Source organism: Protopterus annectens, chromosome 13.part0 (genome assembly GCF_019279795.1).
Source record: "Protopterus annectens isolate FY-2018-M chromosome 13.part0, PAN1.0, whole genome shotgun sequence".
NCBI lineage: Eukaryota > Metazoa > Chordata > Ceratodontiformes > Protopteridae > Protopterus > Protopterus annectens.
In genome coordinates, this window is record NC_056747.1 from 395,220,147 (window position 1) to 395,241,668 (window position 21,522).

A 21,522-nucleotide genomic window follows, 5' to 3' on the forward strand; every position below is an offset into this window, starting at 1 on the left:
GTTAATGATATTTTTTTCTTTTTTGTACTGCGCCTGAGGCACAAATGTCTTTCTGCATAACATTTTGTCACCTCTGTTGTATTGGTAGGTACACCCCTGATTTTCTACATGAAAAATTAGTAGTTTTTCTATGTTTTGAGTATTGTCAGAATTTGTAAGATTATGGCATTAAATGTTTTTCATAGGGAAACGGTCTTTCAATTTTAACCTTATATTATGGGTGAGTTGTCATCATGTATTCTATACTTTATTGCTATGGTGTTTAGTGTTTCTTTTCACATGCCCTACATGTCCCTGCAGCTAGCTAAAGTGTCCATATTGTGCCCCAGCAAGAAAAAGAACCTGGATCAATCAAGCATATGTGGTATAAACTGTAAGCAACTGCTTGCTACAAATGTAGCAAGCAGTTGCTACACTTTAAAAGAAAGACCTTTTTTGTTCCTCAATTTAGAGTAGGGGAGGGGCTGATCAGCCAGAATAGATAGCTATACCTCTTCTGCAGATTAATATATATATATATATATATATATATATATATATATATATTTTTTTTTTTTTTGTTACAAATGAGGCATTTTATTAGTCTGTCAAAAATCAGGTGTTTGTGTCTTTCGGCTTTTCCCGGTTAGGGGTTGCCACAGCGGTACTCCGGTCTGCTAATGATTGGCAGTAGATTTTTACGTGCCGAGTTGCCAGCCCTGATGCACAACCTTCAACGAAGGTGCGCCCATTCACGTATGTCTCACAAATCAGGTGTAAATAACTTTTACAGTGCAGTACAGGGCAGTATGGTTTTGTTCAAATTATTTTAGCAGGAACATTTTAATTACAACGTCTATTTTATTTTTAATGTATTCTGTTTACATTTTTATCAGGCTTAAGTACCTTACAGAATGATCAAATGCAGGTTCAGCCCATGCTACTATCACATTATTGAAACAAAAAGCAACAAACAACAAAATATCAGTAGAATCATAATAGAACAGCTATGTAACTAATAATACATAGACATTAATGCAACAGAACAGTAAAAGCTGTACAAAGAAACTGAAATGCAGACAATTATTGATAGTTACACATCCCAGAGGATTTTACAGGATGGTGTTACAGATGTCTAAGAAAACATACTACGGAAGGAAAATAGTGACTGTTACTTGACAAGTATGTAATTAGTTAGTGAGGCATAAAATTAAACGAAGCAGTACAGAGTAAGAGGTAATCAGAAATAATGAGTTGTTAACTCATAATAGTAACATCTGTTCTCCCAAACATCTTAAATGATCTTCCTGGAAAAAAGAGGTGTGGCTTGAAGGTGGGTACTGGCAAGACATAATTGCTCAAAAAATAAATGACTTTGGAATATCTTTGAAAAACCTATAAAAAAGAAAATACCTGGCAGTCTACTTCCATTTCCTACTTTCCTAGTAAACTTCATGTATGGTGGCTGCTGTTTACAGGATCACTATTGAAGTCAGGCACTGATTCCACTCATTTATAGTGTACTCAGTTCTCATCCCTTGAATAAAGCCATAATAGAATCTCCATATTTCCTGCTGGTCTTACAACTATAACTTATTGCTGTCTCTCCCTCTCTATCTGAAGTCTTCACTGACATAAAAATATCTGAAGATGTTGCAGTTAAAGATAAGCTATTCTATTTAATACCATAAAAATAAATGTAATGTAGTTTGTTTTCTGAAAGAATGGTCTACTACTCACTATCAGTTTAGCATCTGTCCACACAGCCACCTCTTCATCTACCCATGGTCATTTGTCTCATTTAATCTACAGGGGGTCCAAGACAACTGAGTAATTGTACAGCAGAGTATGATAACATTTTATGAACTAAAATGGAACATAAACTAACATTTTATAGCTGTCATCATAGTAAATGATATCAAGAAATATAAACCTCACATGAAGAGAATCTAAGAAAGACATCATAAATGTAAATGAACATTGCTATACTTAGATATATTGAATGTGTATATAAACTACATATAAATGCATTTTCATATTACCATAGTTACTCTAAAGTCTCTCATTCGTATTATAATTATATTTTCATAAAAAAACTCAGTTGAAAAGTTAATTTTGTCTATATTAGAAATGTATTCCATGTGTTCTGACTTTTTGGACTGCACCCTTGAAATGTTATAGTTATGGTACATATTTGATCTCTGAGGTTTATGTTATTTCTACTGGCATTGTCTATTAACTCAAGTCTTTCTAGTCTTTCTTGAAAGCAAACATAAGACTGATGTTTTCTTCCTTACTTACAATTTGTACTGAAGCCATCACTAGATGAAAAGTTTACAAAAAAGCTATTACGATGCACCTCTGAACATTGTACTAGATAATAATTGCCTACCCACTGCCTTGTGCTTCCTTTCTGATTGCTGTTCAAAGTCTGTGTCACTGTTCTTTCTCTTCATGTCCTTTACTATCCCCATCAGTGTCCTATGAAGCACAGTACCAAATGTTTTGCTAAAGGTAAGATATCAAGTCTTTTAAGTCCAATCCATTTTTTTGTATAGTAGTGACACAATTTAGCTAGTATCCACCAGGGATTTCTGCCATTTGTTTAAAAATACAGTGAGAGTTGGGTTGTCTGCCATGTTTTGTCATCATTTGTAATCTCCCGAGCTTCTTCTGTATCTTTTTTGTCTTCTCAGTCACATATTAGTTGGATACAGCAACAAATCCATGCAGATTTAATTCAGCCATGATCACAGCAGCAAAAGTTTTCTGCATGGATGGACCATTTAGATTATCAATAAGCTGTCATGTCTGTTAGAGATGGCAGGAAACTGGATTACCAGGAGAAAACTCATGTCAGATACAGGAAGAACATCAAAGCTCTGAAATGAATCAATGCCATGGAGATGCTAAACATTAAACAAACCATTGCACCAACATGCTGCCATACAATAGCCATGATTCCATTCCTGTGCAGTAAATTTACCATCCATACTCCTTCTGTCCTGCAATGTTTACATCCTGCTCTTTCATTCATTTTCTATATACAGGTGAATATTACATAGTTTTCCATGTTGCCAGTCCCTTTTACCACTTGACTGTTTTCTTTATAACATGTCTATCTCAGGCAGACTATTCTTACATTCCATAATGCATAGAATAATTATTTATAATCTTCCCTTTCTCCTGCTTTCTCCTTCTTTAGGACTTTTTGAAATCAGTAAATACAAGGAAGAAAACAACGGTTTAACATAATTGTAAAATATAAGTATGATATTACAACTGCTTTCCGCTGATTTATTATTATAGACAGGATTGTGGGGAATAGAACAAATAAAGCAGGGTGGCATTCAATATTAAATACAAAAGAAAAGAAATGGATAATTAAGCTGGGTGGTTTATTTTCACCAGGGATTAATGAAAATGAAATGATTGAGTGAGCTCAGATAACTATGAAGAAAATAATCCCAATATATCAAATAATACTCCACTGGTATTCATAGACCATACCACACCATAGTGGCTCTATGGTAAAATCCAAGGGAATAGTAAGGCCAAATAATATATCTGAACCAAAACCTTTTTCCCAGCAATGCTACGTTCGTTCCTAAGTAATGTATTTGTACCCATCCATGATGTAATCACAAACAAAAATCAGTTCAAAGAAACAGACAATAATAGCCCTTGCCAATCTCCACCTTAAAAATGTGTTTCAATATGTTAGAGAGACACCCATATGCAATACTGTGTCCCCCTGTATAAATCTATGATTTCCACAAACATACATATATATATATATATATATATATATATATATATGTACACAAACATATACCTGATAAATGCCCAAATCCGAAAACGTATCATCAGCAATGTTATGTCCGTTCCTATACCAATAATGTATTTATAGCCATTCGTAATGTAATACCAAACAAAAATCAATTGCAGGGAACGAACAATAATAGCTCTTGTTACCAATGTTTTAGAAAAACATCCATATGCAATACTACATTCCCCTGTATAAAACTGTGGTTCCACATAAGTTGAATAATATCAGGTCTGATATGAAAGCCGTGGATATACCATCATAATGACAATATCCGTGAGCTCATGGAATGATTCCCCTATCTAGGAATCAAAAAACAAAACCGTCACTTGATATAGTCTTGTTGATCATACCATCATAAATATAAAATTGCAACTATTACAACTGGAAACAATGTCCAACTGCTATATTAGTATACCTGACCAAGGCTTATCTATAATGGTAATATCATGGGAAACCCTGTACAACTCAATGGACCCAATATAAAAATATAAATGTCTAACTGATATAGAACAGGTCGACACAAAATCCTGACAGGGAGATCAATGTAATTGATTGTAAATTTCAGATGGACCAAAATGGTAGCCCATGTATGTACAGATCATCATATAATCTAGCTAGTTATATTACAATCATTTGGGTAAATCAAAAATAAATTCATCAGACAAACGATGATGAAGTATATAATGTGATAACCTAAAAAAACATATATTAACCCTCTAGCAAGACAATATATGTCATATTCGCATATAGCTAGTATCACACAGCAATAATGGCTGACAACCATGATAGGTTTTACAAACAAAACCCCTCTGCTAATAAAATCACTTAAAAGTTTTGATTAACCAATGAGCATAAATTTTGTTTCTATATTGGGTTATATAAGGGCATTGACTTTTATGTTTTTTTCACTTAACACTGATGAAAGTTGCTTAACTTGCTCAGCCCCTTAAATAAAGGTCTAAGTACTAATAAACCAATAAATGTCCCGTTTGCATACAGTTTACAGATACATGAATATTACCAAAATTGTCTGGCCACAATGTTAAATGTTACAAGCATAATCACTCTACTAACTGGCTTGCCCCTGCTGAATGTTCAGCTAGGTAGAAAATGTAAAGAACTACCATATAGCATTGGTCCCAATTGGAATATGCCCTATATCCAAAAAAGCAAACAGAGGTTAATAAAGTAGTCAGTTATCCAGTAGTGTTGATCCGAGCAGTAAATCATACAAAAGTTCACCCAAATTCGAAGACTCTGTTGAGATCTCATGAGAAATCCAAAACGCTTGCACTGGCAACGTAGTTGTAAAAAGTCCAAACACAAGACCAAGCCACATATGTATGCGACCGATAGATTTCTGATTATGTAATTATAATGTAGATTCCATCACTAACTGCTCACAATTATGTCTATTTAGTAATAAGTGACACTTCAATACACTGTGATACAGCAAAAAATGGCTGACGACTATGTTAAATTATACAAGCAGAACACTGTTCTAATTCAATAGTCTGAAACAAAGGCCAAACGTGTTTACCAAATAAAAAACTTTAATTGAACCCCCCAAAACAAGACAAAATGTGCCTTAATGCAATTATGCGGCCAGTGGGTCCATTCCTGTTTATGAAAAAAATGCTGTAACCCAGAGAAAATGGCTGGCGCCAATGTTAAATAGCAAAAACAGAAACAGTCCATTGATAAACTGCTGTAAATAAGGCCAAATATGTAAATAATAAAGTGACTGCTTTCCGTTGCTCCCCAGAACAAAGTGTGTCATGAAGCCCAATTGTCCAACCCAATAGTTCAATGTCGAAAGATAATCTGGCAAAGAATAAGTCTAAAATTGTAAGCGTAGTCTAAGAATGATGCTAAAGTTGACCCAAAGAGTCCCAAAGTCCAAAAGTACTTACAATTGTGCCTTTGCTAATTAAAGACACCAAACCAAGGTCATAACCCAATGAACTGCAGTCCTGATGCTTCTAGGTCTAAGCCGATCCAGAAAATGGACGTGCGTGTTGAAGCCAAATCCACAGTGTAATGCGAACCATGAAGACACAATTCCACACTTGTAAAATACAAGAAAACAGCACACAAGATCCACCACCTTGTTTAGTAATTCACAGGTGTAGAGTAGGCATGTAACAGGTCACTAAAAATAACAAATGTCAAATGAGCAGAAAAAATAGCACATCCATAGATGTGCAGGAAACCACATGCCAACAGCAAGGGGAAAACCACCGTATAAATGTAACAGAGCCCTTGCAAATACAGCAACTGCACAGCCTCAAAAAGAGTCAATTCAAATCAAAAAAGCACAAAGGCTAGCAGACTGTAGTAGAGAAATGCTTCAATAAAGCATATAAAAGAAGAGCAATCATAAACTAATTTCATGTTTTTTCACATAACACTGATGAAGGCTGCTTAACTCGCTCAGTCGAAACCGGTTTGTGATTGCTTTTCATTTATATGCTTTATTAAAACATTTCTATACCACAGTCTGCTGGCCTTTGTGCTCTTTTGATTGGAACTTACTCAAAATAGCCAATGAAAGAGGAGACAGAATGAGATATGTGGTCAAATTAACAAGGGGCAGGCAATTAGAAAGACAGTTCAGTTTAAAAACACAACAGCACCAGGGTGGAAGAGTGGGGAAAACTTAATTTCTTTGCGACTCAAAAGAGACACAACTATGGTCTCTTTCCTAGTTTAAATATGCAATTGGAAAACACAGTGTGTAGTAAATAAATCACAATATAAAAACTGAAGAAGGCAATGAAGCAATACAAAACAAAAGAAAGCAAAAACAAATTAACCTTTCCCCCACAGCAAGTTGTAGCAGAGTCTCAGTGACCTTTTCCAGTGAAGTGTTGAAATGTTTTATTTTTCCCCTTAAATAGAAGGTTTAGTTCCTAGCTCCACCCTCACTTCATGGGTAATTAACCTTAAAGGATAACAACGGGATATTAAAGCAGATTCTCAACTTGCTGTCTCTTTTAGTCCCCATTGTTTGATACAGCTACAAAAAATCATCACCACAGCTTTAAAAAGTAATGCAGTCAACTGTTTTACCTCTCAGGCTTCCTACCTTTCCATAATGTTTTACTTTCAGTTTGCAAAACAAGTTGAAAAACCCCAGCTGGCTCTTAAATGATGATGTAGCATCTGCCAGAGCTCTTGCTGTAGTTACCTGGATGTTTCCTCCCCCAAAGTGATGTAACCACTGGCTGATTTGCATGCTCTATAGAAGAACCAATGAACCTACCAAATTGTGATGTCAGAACTGCCTTTCCCAGCCCACTCTTAACCCAATATTACTGGGTATATGCTGTGTGGAACTCCTTTTCTGTGTAAGTGTACCCTGTCGACTGCATTTATCTGAGGGATTTGAGGAAAGTTTGCATTGCCTGCATCTTTCTCCAGCTTTGTGTGTGTGTGTGTGTGTGTGTGTGTGTGTGTGTGTGTGTGTGTGTGTGTGTGTGAATGTACAGGTAGGTGTGTGTGTGTGTGTGTGTGTGTGTGTGTGTGTGTGTGTGTGAGTATGCACACAGGGTGTGTGTGTGTGTGTGTGTGTGTGTGTGTGTGTGTGTGTGTGTGTGTGTGTGTGTGTGTGTGTGTGTGTGTGTGTGTCTGTGTGTGTGTGTGTGTGTGTGTGTGTGTGTGTGTGTGTGTGTGTGTGTGTGTGTGTGTTCCATTCCTGGAAATATTACAGCAAAAATGTCAAACTAATATCAATTTTCTGAAAAGCCCTACTGATGTGACAAAGCACAGTGAGGAAGTACAGGTAAAAGTACAGTAACAGCTGCATAATTTTAAAAATTACCATGCATAGACATTAATTGCATCTTTTTACATAGGAAGCAGATGTTTGTCACAATTAATAGAGAACACTACATACATTTACATGAAGTATGAGAGACTGTAATTTTCTTAAATTACCACTTAATAAAACATGCAACTGCTGTCATGCAAGTCCTTGAAATATATCTTTTTTATAGTCTATCATTTGTTAGCTATTTAACCACAGTGTAAGGAAAAAACTGGGAGTTTGGTTTGTAAAGAAGTGATTTTTCCCAGTGCTATAGAGCTTGGATCTAAACTGGACAGGAGGAATGCAACAAAAAAGTGTCTACTGTAAGGAAGGAAAGGTTGTGAGAAGCAAACAGTACATTAGTCTGGTCACCTGCTGTGAGCTGTCAGTAACATGCAGATAATGGGTCAAATTACCCTTAGCTCTTTGATAGCTAGGGAAGGTAGGTGTGAAGGGAAGGCAGGTGTGAAGGGGAGGGGACTTACCTTGAAGAACTAGATTTCTTTTGTCAAGCCTGTATTCAAGTTAGCATTTCTAAGAAGAAACAGGAAAAATGCACTTTTCAGTTATGTTCTGTGACATTTGCACTGCTTGGGTTTGAGGTAGTCATTGAAAATTAATAAAATGTTAACCAAAACTAGGTGTTTACAACACAGCAGTGAATGCCTGTAAATGAGTGCAGTGACAGGAGCTCTAGGGAAATAGTGGCAGATGTGATGCATAGAGGTGGACTAAACTTTTGGAATTCCTTCAATATGCCAGACCCCATGTTGCCAGACTCAGAAATTATGTATAAAAATATCTAAAAACCTGTAAATAGTCCCAGAGTGGTGTTAAAATGTAGGAAACACCAAACCATGATGAAATAAACATGTTTTTGAGTCTGAAGGCGCGGTTGTCCTTTTACTGACCTGTTCTAATTTCTGTATGACTCACAAGAGACACATCCATGATCTCTTTCCTAGTTTAAATATACAGTTAAGAGCAGAATACAAGTTAAACACATTGTAGAGAAAATATATCACAATATACAAAATAGAAGGCAATGAAGCAAAACAAAATACAAAAAAACAAACTAACCTTTCCCTCACAGCAAACTGTAGCAGAGTCAGAGACAGCTTTCTCAGTAAAGCTTTGAAATGTTTTATTTTACCTCTTAGATAGAAGGTTGAGTTCCTAACTCTAACCTCAGGTCACAGGTAATTAACTTTAATTGATCTATTGTAATTTCTGTGTGACTCACAAGAGTCACAACTATGGTCTTTTTCCTAGTTTAAACATGCAAGTAAAAGCATGACAAGTAAAACACAGTGTAAAGAAAATAAATCACAATGTAGAAAAAAGAAGAAGGCAAAGAAGCAAAACAAAATACAAGAAACCAAAACAAATTAACTTTTTCCTTGCAGCACATTGTGGCAGAGTCTGTATGAGCTTTTCCTGGATCAGACCCTTGTGTCGTTTCAATAAGTGTACCAGGAAACTCCTCCCATACAAGGATCTGAGGGATTCCATGCATGCCCTCAAAGACACTGTTTGTCTGAAGTATCCTCAGTCTACAAGACCACAAAGGCCATACCAACCTTCAATGGGGTCTCTGTAGCAGGTACCTGAGAGGTCTTGTGTCTTGTGTCTTTCGGCTTTTCCCAGTTAGGGGTCACCACAGCGGAACTCTGGTCCGCTAATGATTGGCAGTTGATTTTTACGTGCAGAGTTGCCAGCCCTGACGCACAACCTTCAACGAAGGTATGCTCATTCATGCATGTCTCCACGCAGAAGACGCTCTAGCTGAGAATCGAACTGGACAGCGTCTTACTGTCTTACTACCGCAGCACCACCACCATGGCATGTATCACAGGTTTGACCACCTCAGTGGCTACTCAGAGACATTGGACTGAGAATCATCTCAGGGTCTCAGGGTCTCTTGACTTTTTTCTTAGGGGGAAGGGCAATTTCAGGATCCTAACAGTTTTCCATCTTAGACTGAGCTAGGTATTTCAAATCCTGAGTTTCAAGAAAGGTATTGGGAGGATAGTCTCAATCTGAGGATCTTAGGTATTAATGACTGACAAATGAAACAAGATTTGTAGTAGTGTTCTTAGCATAGGCAAAAAAGGCCCTTAGTGTGCAAGTCCATTTACAGAATGTGCCTATAGCACTTACCCCTCCTTGGTGACATGTAACAATTTTAAACCACAGCTCTAAGAAGTAAGAAAAGGAAGGTTCCCCAACAGGGCAATTATCTGGCAATGTTTAATGAAGCAAACGGTACCAATGACAAAATGTGGATCAGACCTGCATTCAGGTGGGTGGCAAGATAGTCTGATGATCTTGCATGCCCGTCCTTAATAACCTGATGCACATACCTAAATATTAGGCTATGGCAGAAATCAATGTATTTTTGTTTTGCACACATTACTAATTTCGCATGCCCATATATGTAATTTTGTACCATATAAAAATTATTACAATTTCATGGAAAACATAGGTTTAGACAGTATAGTTAGTCTTTCTGTAAATTAAAAATGTGTTTTCCTTATTCCTCTTTTGAATATCAAGCTACTAATAGTTTATCAGGTCATAAATCATCTAATGGACAGAAAATGCTTTTGTCTAGCATGTGACATTACAATAGCTTTGGGCTAAATAAAATTAATTTTTGCCACATGTTGGACTTTTATGTTTTTTCTTTATATACAAACTTTACAAATAATTGAACTTAAACTACTCAGGCTACTAATAATTATTTCTAAGAGTAGTTTTCATATTATAACAATAATAAATAATTAAGAAGATTTTAGAATGCCTGTGAGTAAGCTTCTGAAAAATGCATGCACACGCAAATTCTAAACTTCCTCCTTAATAATCAGATCCTATCTGCTACTCAGCATGGACTCATACCAGGTCACAGTACTACAACTGCTTTAATATCCTTCATGGACACAGCCAACAAAGCTCGAGACCCAGGCAAAATTGTTTCCAGCCTATTTCTTGACTTAACTAAAGCTTTTGATACAGTTTCTCACTCACTTCTTCTAACTCAGCTCTCAGATAGCTCTCAAATAGCAGTCTCTCACCTCCTCAGCTGTTTTTCTAGTTACCTATCAGATAGACAACAGGCAGTTAAATGGCAAAAACTCCCTATCTCCATATCTTCACACCTCTACTGGTGTTCCCCAAGGCTCTGTATTAGGACCACTCCTGTTTAGCATCTTTACTAATAATCTTCAGTCCTCATTCAGCCAGGGGTCACCCATACAATATGCAGACGACTCTACTATAATATGTTCTGCTGATTCTACATCAGCTCTACAACAAATAACTCAATCGGCTTTTATATCCATAAAGACTTGGTTACATAATAATCATCTGTCTCTTAATCCTAACAAAGCCAAACTTATTTTATTTACCCCCAAGAAAAATACTCCCATAAACAAAACTCAGTTCACTATACTTTCTCAGACCAATGCAAGTATCAAAGTTGTTAGTCACACTAAGCTGCTAGGAGTAATAATTGATGAAAGCCTAAAATATGACCTGCACATACAACACAACATCAATAAAACATGCCAAAAGATGGGTATTCTTTACTGGCAAAACCACTTCCTTATTCCTTCCACCAAACAAGTACTTGCTACCACTTAGCTATTTTCTTCTTTCATCTATGGGGCCCCCTTACTCAGTAATCTGCTATCCTCCATAACCAAATTGCCAAGTTTGCAACAAATGCTAGACATTCTACTCACCACTGCGCATCTCTACACTCACTGAACTGGCTGGAACTTCCACGTTATCTCACCTACCTTCAATTAACCACTGTAAATAAAATAATTTGCAAACTTTCAGCCTATCCTGCTCTTAGTTCATTATTTACCCACTATCTTCCCAATAGGCCTCTTCGATCTGAAAAACAACACCTTTTGCAAGTGCACAAGTCTAACCTACCTGCAGGCCAGCTTCTTTACTCTTGTGTGGTAGCCAGAGTCTGGAATGCCCTACCATTAGTAATCAGAACTATTTGGAGTCATGCTTCATTCCAAACTTATTTGTGTGAATACCTCTCTGCTAACTGTAGCTGTACTTGTACCAAGCCTCCCCCTTTCATAATCTGACAGTCATTTCTTCTTGTATATATTCATATTTCAGACTGCACTATCAATACATTGTCTGTGATAATCTAACTACACTTAGAATATTTTACATAATGTATCTTTTTACTTTTATTGTCTATGATGTAATTTTAAGAGTGCATGCATTGTACACACTAAGCAATTTCACTCTCTGCTTTAACTAATTGTTAATATCTGCCTATGGGTATATTTTTTCTGTAAATTGTGCACATTTTTCATATTGTTAATTCTGCGAAATGTGCTGTGTTTTAAAGAGCTTTTCTCCCCTGGCCTCCATTGAAAATGGGCTTTCAAGGGCCCAGTGGACTATCCCAGTAAAGAAATGCCAATAAATAAATAAAAATAAATAAACACTTATTTTCTTGTAGCTTTAAATATTGACAGGGATTCATAAAAGTTACCACAAAGTGTAGACTACATGTACACTTACTGTAATCTTTCTGAGTGACTAGAGAGCACAAAGAATGTGGTAGGGATGTTCTTGAATACACATCGTGTGCACTTAGTATACACATAATGTACTCTTAGTGTAGGCATTATTATATCTGGCCCAAGGACCACAATGTCCAGATTTTTGGCTCATATTTTTCTTTTATTCCTCATAAAATTTATGATTTTCTGGCAAATCACTGGGATGATCTGGGGGTTGAAATCACTAAATAATGGCATACATTTAAGTTTCAGGCTTCAAATCCTTAAGAAAACGTATGTTAAAACAAACCCTGCTACTTTAGCAACTTTCTAAGTTTATAAGAGCAATATCCTCCCATCCTTGCACTAAGGGGTCAAGAGGTATGCCTATATCAGTCACTTCAGTCACTGTTTTATTTCATATGCCTTAAATTGCTAGAGAAATCAACTGTAATGGGAGAGCTTGCTTCAGCAATTTAGTAGTTATCAGCTGTATACAGTTTAAGGCAGGAATTCAAACTGGAGTGCAGGTTAATTGTTAAATTTTGCAGAGTTTTTATAACCTCTTCAGTAGAATGAATAAATGAATTTTAGCTAGATATATTTCTGCATTAAAGATGCATACATATGCCATTCCTGTACCTATACAAATAAGGGTAAAGACAGAAAAATACATGCAAACAAAAATACACTGAGAAGCAAGAAAACTATTAGATTATCAGGTGATCATTTACTAGATCTTACACTAATATTTGTTTTTACAACCTCATGACAAGAGACAAGAAAAAAATAATGAGTTAATTCTATACCCGTTACACAGGATTTGGGATAGAGTCTTATTTATTGGTATGTCAGAAAGCGATCATGTAGCATAAGAAGACCTTTTGGGGTAACTGGGACTTAAATAAAAAAACAGCAATACATATAACCTGATTTATTGACTGTTATCAGTTAATCACTGGCACAACATGGTAGTGCTGGGTAACTCTCACAGTTTGAGCAATTTATCTTATCTTATAGGTTCATAGGTGAATACTAGGCCATGAAGGGTCATTTTAAGCCTAGCCAATAACCTGAAGTTAGAATCAAACCCTGTGTCTTTTAGGTGAAGACCTTAACCATTATGCCAAACCCTCTCCCAAAGATCATAGGCAAGTACTAGGCTGCCTGCATTTGTGGGCTGTTTTAAGCCTAGACAGTTTCCCTTCCGAAGCTGAAAATCAAACCCTGTTCCTTATGTCTGTGAGGCAAACACCTTAAATGTTATATCACCCTCCAGTGTTGTCCTGTATATACATTTTTAATGTCACATTTGTTAATAAACAACCTTTCAAAAGCAAGCATTATGTGGCAAATTGCTGTGAAGTTCCATTTCCTCTGGTGCACTACAGTTGATGTTTTATTTTTCATCCATTTGGTGGAACCTTATAACTCTTAAATGCTTTATTTATTTATTTCTGCAGTGAAAAGGAACTAGAGAATTGTTCCCTCCAAGTCTTGGCGGCCACAGGGAGCCCTAGCCGCTACCTCCTTCAGTTGCTGTCAGAACGAGCCTGCACCTTACGGCACCTGCTTAACTGCTTGGAGAAGATGGGACATAAGGAAGCAGCACAGCTGCTAACAAGTGCAGGTACTGTGAATGCATTTATCTGTTCAAAATACTAAAGCTTTATTTGTCTTCATTTTGAACACTTCTTAATTAGATACTGTCTGTATGGCCAATATAATATGGAACTATGGAAACAGATTTGTGAGACTTGGATTCATAAAAAATGTAAATTTCAGCATTAGCCATTGATGGATGTAAGAAAAATGTCATATTCAATCTCACTATTAGTAGACGTATAATAGATATGACCATATTTTACCAATAAAAACACATATTTTCTCAGTTCTACTTAAACAACAGCAATGGTTTTACTGAGATTGGTATGTTGTAGCTGTGTACAGTGAAAAAAAACAAAGTTACAGAAGACAAAACCCACAACAAGGCCCAGTCTGAATAGTCAAAAAGTTTACTTGTTTTGTGTATGCGTGGAGGCCAGCAGATGGGAGATTCAAAAACTTGGGTCATTCACCCTGCAAATAGAAGACTCTTGTATCAATGCAGTTGCATTTTGTAATAAACAAAATCTCACAGGTTTACAAGCTTTGCGTATGACCTACTGACCTTCAAGAAAGTTATCTACAATGCTTGTTGAAATTTTCTGCTTCCTAAATGTAGCCCAAGATAATTGTTAAAGAAAACAATGAATTTGCCAAAGGGATCCTGCAACTAAACTGTAAACTACATCAAGGAATCCCAAAAGTGGGATAAATGCTTGAAAAACAATGAAGGAAATCACTGAAACATTTTGCTTAAAAACACACTCTAATGCCACAAAGCCATAAACGTTAAGCACAATACAAGTACATGTGCTTTTGTCCCTGAAGTACTCAGGACTTCATGAGAACAATAATGAATCTAATTACTTTAACAACCTAATAATATTTCTAAGAATGATGATGGACTTAACATGAGGGCTATAAATCAACTGCCAAGAATTTGAGCTGGCCTTTATTTTACCTTATTGTTTTGGGATGGACAAGGTTAGAGATGTAGTGGAAAAAACCTGGACCATTTTTAGGGCCAATGACCATATATATGGGGCACTGGGTGATGCACCACATTTAGTATATAAAACTATCCACAATTTAAATTACATTTTAGAGAGACCGGTCAAACAAGGAAATTTCTTAGATCAAAACACAAGGAAAGTAGGGACTAGAAAATGCAGTATGTGTGGACAATGCAAATATATAATTACAGATAGTGATGTCCAGCTAGAGAAAACAAAATCAGCAGAAAGCATTCCTTAGATGTGGGAACTGCAACAGTAGGGGACTTGTGTACATAGCCCTGTATGATTCATGTCTGGCTTTTTACATAGAAAAACAGAAAGACAATTTAAAAAGCAGATATATAAACACTTTTATGACATCCAGAAAGGCAATCCCAACAATGCTATTTACAAACACTCCACTAGCTGTAATAATTTTAAAGGTTTTTCTTTTGGTATAATTGAGATCATCCCACGAGACTTAATAGGTGGGGCTTGGAAGACTAAAATAGAATATAAGGAATTGTATTGGTAACTTAGGTTGGATGCCACCACCCTACTAGGTATTAATAATATGATCTCCATTACCCCAGAAATGAAACTAAGAGCTGCTAAATTTTAGTAAATATAATAATTAGAATAATTTGTTTAATGCACTTTGTGTTTTTCAAAAAAAAACACTATTTTATTTAAGTCTTTTCATGTAATAATTTTTAGAAATAAATATAATATATACATATATTTAAATCAATATATATTTCTATACATTTTTATACACACTTTTTATATACTTTTATATTTTACTTAAGTGGCCAACTTAAATATGTGAATACATATTTATAATATCAATATTTTCATAATGAAGTTTTTGTTATAATTTAGTACTGTTTTTAATATTGATTTACCTGTCTATTAATTTGGAGTATCTGTTTAGTAGTTAATTGTATGTGGGATGATTGGTGGAGAAACATCATGTGATTTAATTTTTTAAACATATAAATTGTTAAAGTAATTAGATTCATTATTGTTCTGATGAAGTCCTGAGTACTTTGGGGAGAAAAGTACATGTACTTATATTGTGTTATGCTTAACATTTTTGGCTTTGTGGCATTAAAGAATGTTTTTAAGTTACGATAAACACACTAAGAAACCAGGCAATAATCAAGATGAACTTGAACTTCCTCAGAAACATTTTGTTATAAAAAAACTGTTTAAATGATGTCATCCATTTGAAAATCAAATTAATTAGTTAATACATGAAATGCATTCATAATCCTTATAAAATTCACAATTTACTCATATTTATACTACTTTGTCACTATTAAATGAACTTTAGAGTCTCAAAACATTTTCATGTCATTCTTAATTAGATAGTCTTATTAAATTAACTATCTATAAATTTTCATCTTGATTTGGAACATTTCTACAGTATTTTTCAATGTTTTTAAGTTATGCTTTTCAGTGATTTCCTTTGTTGGTTTTTGAGCATTTATCCTGCTTTGGGGATTCCTTGGTGTGGTTATCATTTTTAAAGAAGTTAATGACTGACTTGTTCAGATGGTAAAGGGACTCTTTAAATAATAATTCTGAAGGATGCTGTGTGAAGAATCTGTCACTTTTTTCTGTTATTTGTATTTATTTATTTTCCTAATATGAACTTTCAAACAGAACCAGATCAAGCCTTGCTTTATAGACCACACAGCAATCATTATAAGTAATCTTTAAGAAACACTGTGACAATACCTGAAGGCTTTCTGAATAGCTTGGATTCTAATACCCCTTGATTTGCCTATTAAAGAATCACTGCAATTTTTCAAGGTGTTTCAGGTGGTGTGTTCAAAGGCAGCATTATGTTCAATGATGGGTCAGATCACTGAGATGTAAGATAATACAGTGTTCTCCTCGAAGTAAAAACTAAACATTCTCTAGACAGTAAGTGGTTCTGACTTTAATAGACACATAGCGGTCAAACTTTAAAGTTGTTGTCTACCGCCATTGCTATCTCATTTACAATAGTGCCATTTTTTATGATCAGACTATTCATTTTGTAGTCATAGGTTTCATGATAGTGCATTTATTGACATTATAGGCAAAGGCATTTCTTCAGCATCAGGTATGCTTTTTTGTAGGCTACCTTTGAGAACTTTAGACTCTTTTATTGAAATAAATATGTTAACAGATTTGCAGACATCAGCATATTTGCTTATTTGGATCCCATTTCATACTTTGATATCTGTATATCTGTGAAGAAGAATTTAAAAATAAGTGGCCCACTTACAAACCCTTTAGGACAGCACTGGTATCTCCCACTGGAACAAACAGCTAAACCTACCCTGACTTAGTTTACCTGTTGCTTAACTATTACTTTAACTTTTGAACTATGCGTGGATTGACACTTAATGGTTTTATTTTGTTAATTATTCCCTTATGAGAAGTAGACTTGGATAACCTAACAAGGTCAATTTAAAGGAGAGGGCACTTACATGCACTGCCAATCCTTTATCAAGTTCTTCAGTTACCTCTTGAATTAATGCCACAAAAATAGAACAACCGGATTGTCTCCCCTTAGTGAGCCCCATACTGCCTCATATCTAACAGAAGTAGGTCTCCTGGGTCAGTTTTGATAAGCTTCACTCTCTCCATGATTTTTCAAAGAGTAGTGGTCATCCTATTTCTAAAACTGTTTGGGTCTGATGTCTCTACTCCTTTGTGAATTGGTTCCATTATGATCTTCTGCTGTATATGAGGGATCTGTCCATAGAAAAACATATTGTTTCACTCGATTGAATGAGGTTTAGTTGGGTATCCCTTGATTCCATATATGAAACCACATGGTATATTGCCTATTTCCCATAGGACATGCAGTTTTCATTTTTTTATGGCAGCAGTTATCATAACTGTATTTTTACAAGGGATATCTCCCTGTGTCTCTATAACATCCTAGTTTATGTCTTTGCTTTTCTGCAGTACCTACACTTATGTCTTAAGGCTGGGTAATCACTTTACTTATTGCTAACACTTTATTGGCACAATCTTTTCTTTTCTGATGAAACAGTACTTGCTACATCAGTACAACAATTACTGTACTGCTTTGATAAGATGGTGTACATGAGCTACTTCTGTTACTGTCCAGGATTCCTGTATATGATCGTGGAGTCCCCAGGTACAGGAAAAAGGAATCACTGTAAGGGATTATTCTACCCCACAAACACAGAATTCAAGCATATCTCAGTCTTAAGAGTGGACAAGCTCATAATTTGTAGACTATCTTTCTCATAACCTGTTCAGTTCCAGCAGAATTAGGCAATGTTGCAATGGCGATTTTTTTAGAAACATGACTGCTGCATTTTTCACAGTTTTTCACAACAAAGGGACCCATCAGAGTCTTCAACATACAATATTTTTCAATAGTTAATCTCTGTGGTTACAAATGCACATTTAGTGGACAGATTGGATTATACGCACGTGTGTGTGTGTGTGTGTGTGTGTGTGTGTGTGTGTGTGTGTGTGTGTGTGTGTGTGAGAGTGTGTGTCTAACTTAAAAAGACACATATTTCCTCATTTTCTTTATTTTATGCCCGCTAAGGTGAAATCGAAAGTAGCTCCTTTCTGGCAGATTTTAACTGATAGCAAGGGTGTTTCCATTTTAGGTTTACTTTACTGAAAATAACAACATGACTTTAGCTAAATGACAGCAACATTTTACTAATACTAGGAGACATAACTGGCTCAGTGTGAGCCAGAGTATATCAGAGCTCAATATAATAAGTAGAATGAGCTTTACAGACAATACACTGCTATTAAATGGCAGTTTTATGACCTTAAATGTAGCAACTACTTTCCATACTGTGTTCTTTGATTTTGAATTTGAGTTTTCAGAGGAGTATGATCTGCTATGGTGTGAGAAACAAAAGGTTTGCTAAAACATTGTGAATTTGGGGGTTAATATTGTTCTTCTGAAACCTTCAAAGAGAATAGCTTGTTTTCCGGGAACATTTCTCTAAAATGTTTGTAATAGTTTTCATTTTAAGGATGTTACCTTAAATATAGCTACAGGAAAATAGTTGTTAGTTATTGGCAACTGAAGGAAGCATCTCAAGTGCCAATACCTTTTCCTAAACAAGCACTGTATTTCTTTCCAAGAAGTGGTTATGAATTCTAGTTACAGTCGATGCACTGTTGCTGATGTTTCTAATCATAATTTAATAGTTCCGTACTGTGCTATAGAATATTGTGACAGTGCAGCCTTTTCAAAAATTCAAGGGACAGTCATCTCTGTTTCTTGTAAATGGCTTAGGTGTAACATCAGCTCTCTTAATGTGATGCTTTCTAAATACTTCTACAAATGACAGCATTTTTTTCTAAATGCTTTTTACCTGTGTCTGCTGACTAGCATGATTCCCCCTATTGTCTTGAGCCCATTTATCCTCCCATACTGGGCATACCCAATATGGATGTAAGAGCAGGCAGGCAAAACTATCATCCAGGCTGCTATGGAGGTGGTTTGCACCCTTGCTGGCATCCTGGTAATGGGAATATTTCTAGTGAGGCCTTAACTCTGCCTCTGTTTGCTGACATGAGCACTTTCATTACTCACAACATCCTATACCCTCACAGTGTGTCTGCACGTTTCCAGGTACAAATGAGGGCTGCCATCCACGGCTTTGAATTATCAGATCACATCCCTTGTCTTTGATACTTTGGTGCCACACAAGTCTCTGCCTGCACAATGACAATCGGTTTACTGGAAACCACATATCCCCCTGGATAAGACATCAATGATAGATGCTCACTTCTCCTCTCCCCGGTCTGACTTATCCAGGTCCCAAATCACTAGCTGGACTTGGGTCATAGGCAAGCCTTTATACCTCTACACTGCAGAGCAAGGGTCAGTAATGATATCAGTTTTAAAGTCTGATCTTTCCTTTTGAATTTGACCTTGCTCTAGAGCAGTATTTACTTTGAGCTGATAAAGAGGATGATTGTTTTAAAATGTTGTTCTTTGATTCTAAGACTATTACTTATTTAACTCTGTAGCCTTAAATCTAAAAAGGGATTTTTTTTTAATGAAGGAAGAGGTTTGAGTAACACTAGCCTGAGTGCCAAAAAGCATTTTTTCTGCCTATGACTACCATGCATGTGTGTTTTGTTTTACTATTTGTTACAATAATTTAATAAAAAATTCAGTACTACACTAAACAATACTTTACAATTTTATGTCCCTTAAGTATATTTAAAGAGTATAGGGTACTTCTTCTTCTTTTGGCTTTTCACGGTTAGGGGTTGCCACAGCGGATCACCTGTCCACTCATGACTGGCAGTGGAGTTTTACGGTGTCAAGTACCCAGCACGGTGCCACACCTTCCACAGAAGGCACACACATGTACACACTCATGCCTAGGGCCAATTTAGCGTGTCCAGTCCACCTACAGCATGTCTTTGTTATGTGGGAGGAAACCGGAGCACCCGGAGGAAACCCACGCGACCACAGGGAAGACATGCAGACTCCACACAGAAGACACCCCAGCTGAGGATCAAACCGGAGAGCCTCTTGCTGTGAGGTGGCAACGCTAACCACTGCACCACCGTGAGCACCCATCAAAGAGTACAGGGTACTAAGGTTGATTATTTTTACTTGCATTGGATCCAACTGGTATGTAACTTTAGCATTTAACTTTAGAAATGAATTGAAATGAATTGTTCTAAGGGTACAACTGTTAAGTTTGCAAGGTATCAAGGACCCCATTGATCTTACACCATAATAACAAATGGCATAATAGAGCTAATGAGTTTGCCACAGCTTAATGTATTTAGTTTTACTTGCAATGGAGGCCCATTGGCATCTAGTTCTCAGAAGTCCAGGCCAAAGTAGATGGCCTTTGGCTCACCGAATTTGCTAATGATCACAAACAAGGAGCAATCACTGATTCCCCCAACTATATCAACATATTACTAGAAGTGCTAGCACAAATGACTGGTGCCAAAGCCATGGTCTAAAACTAAACACAAAAAAATGCATTATTGTTCCCTTTGGCAAAATGAAAATTCCCTACAAATTACAATATTGATAGCACCCCCCTGAGTTCCAACATAGTGGTGTGATACTTGGGAACACAGGTTGATAGCATTCAGAACTTTGACCACCAAGTTTCCACAGTGGTAAGGTAAGCCTTCTATGTTACGCACCTCATAAGCAAGGGCATGGCATGCATGTCAAGGGATGTTATAACGCCACTGCACTCGACCCTCATCAGACCACTAACAGAGTATAATGCACCCTTTTGCATGAATCTCACAAGACACCTGCAACAGATGGAGAGACCTCAGAGGTTTCTCACTAAGAAAATACATGGGCTCCAAACCATGACCTACACAGACAGGCTGAAAACCCTGTCACTTTACTCTGTATCTTATAGGCTGCTGAGAGGTGACTTGTGCCTGCGTATAGGGCAATCTCCAACCCTGCCCTAATGGAAATGCTGCATGTAGGTCAAATGGCAGAAGACTCACTCACTGTAGGGATCTCAACCTAGCTTGTGACATTAACAGGGCATGCTGGAGAGACAGATATGCCTCTTCTCTGGAATACACTTCCTGTTCACATAAAACAGAGCTCCTGACTGACCCTGTTTAAGTGCAGTCTAGATAACTGGATGGGAGACTGCAAATTTGCCCCTGGGGTGGCACCTGTGTCCGTCATGGACAGGGGTAGCTGGTGTTGATCACAGACCACTCTGCTCATAGATTCTTTCTGTAAACTACCTA

The 21,522-nt window shown here is 36.5% G+C and overlaps 1 protein-coding gene across 1 annotated transcript in view; it reads left to right on the top strand.

Annotated features, from left to right (window-relative positions):
* LOC122787359 (mucosa-associated lymphoid tissue lymphoma translocation protein 1-like) overlaps positions 1-21,522 on the top strand; it is a 584,376-nt gene that overhangs the window by 128,288 nt on the left and 434,566 nt on the right. Inside the window, exon 3 of the mRNA XM_044054015.1 lies at positions 13,621-13,787. Within this exon, the coding sequence (XP_043909950.1) occupies positions 13,621-13,787 (167 nt within the window). The remainder of the gene's footprint in view (positions 1-13,620; positions 13,788-21,522) is intronic.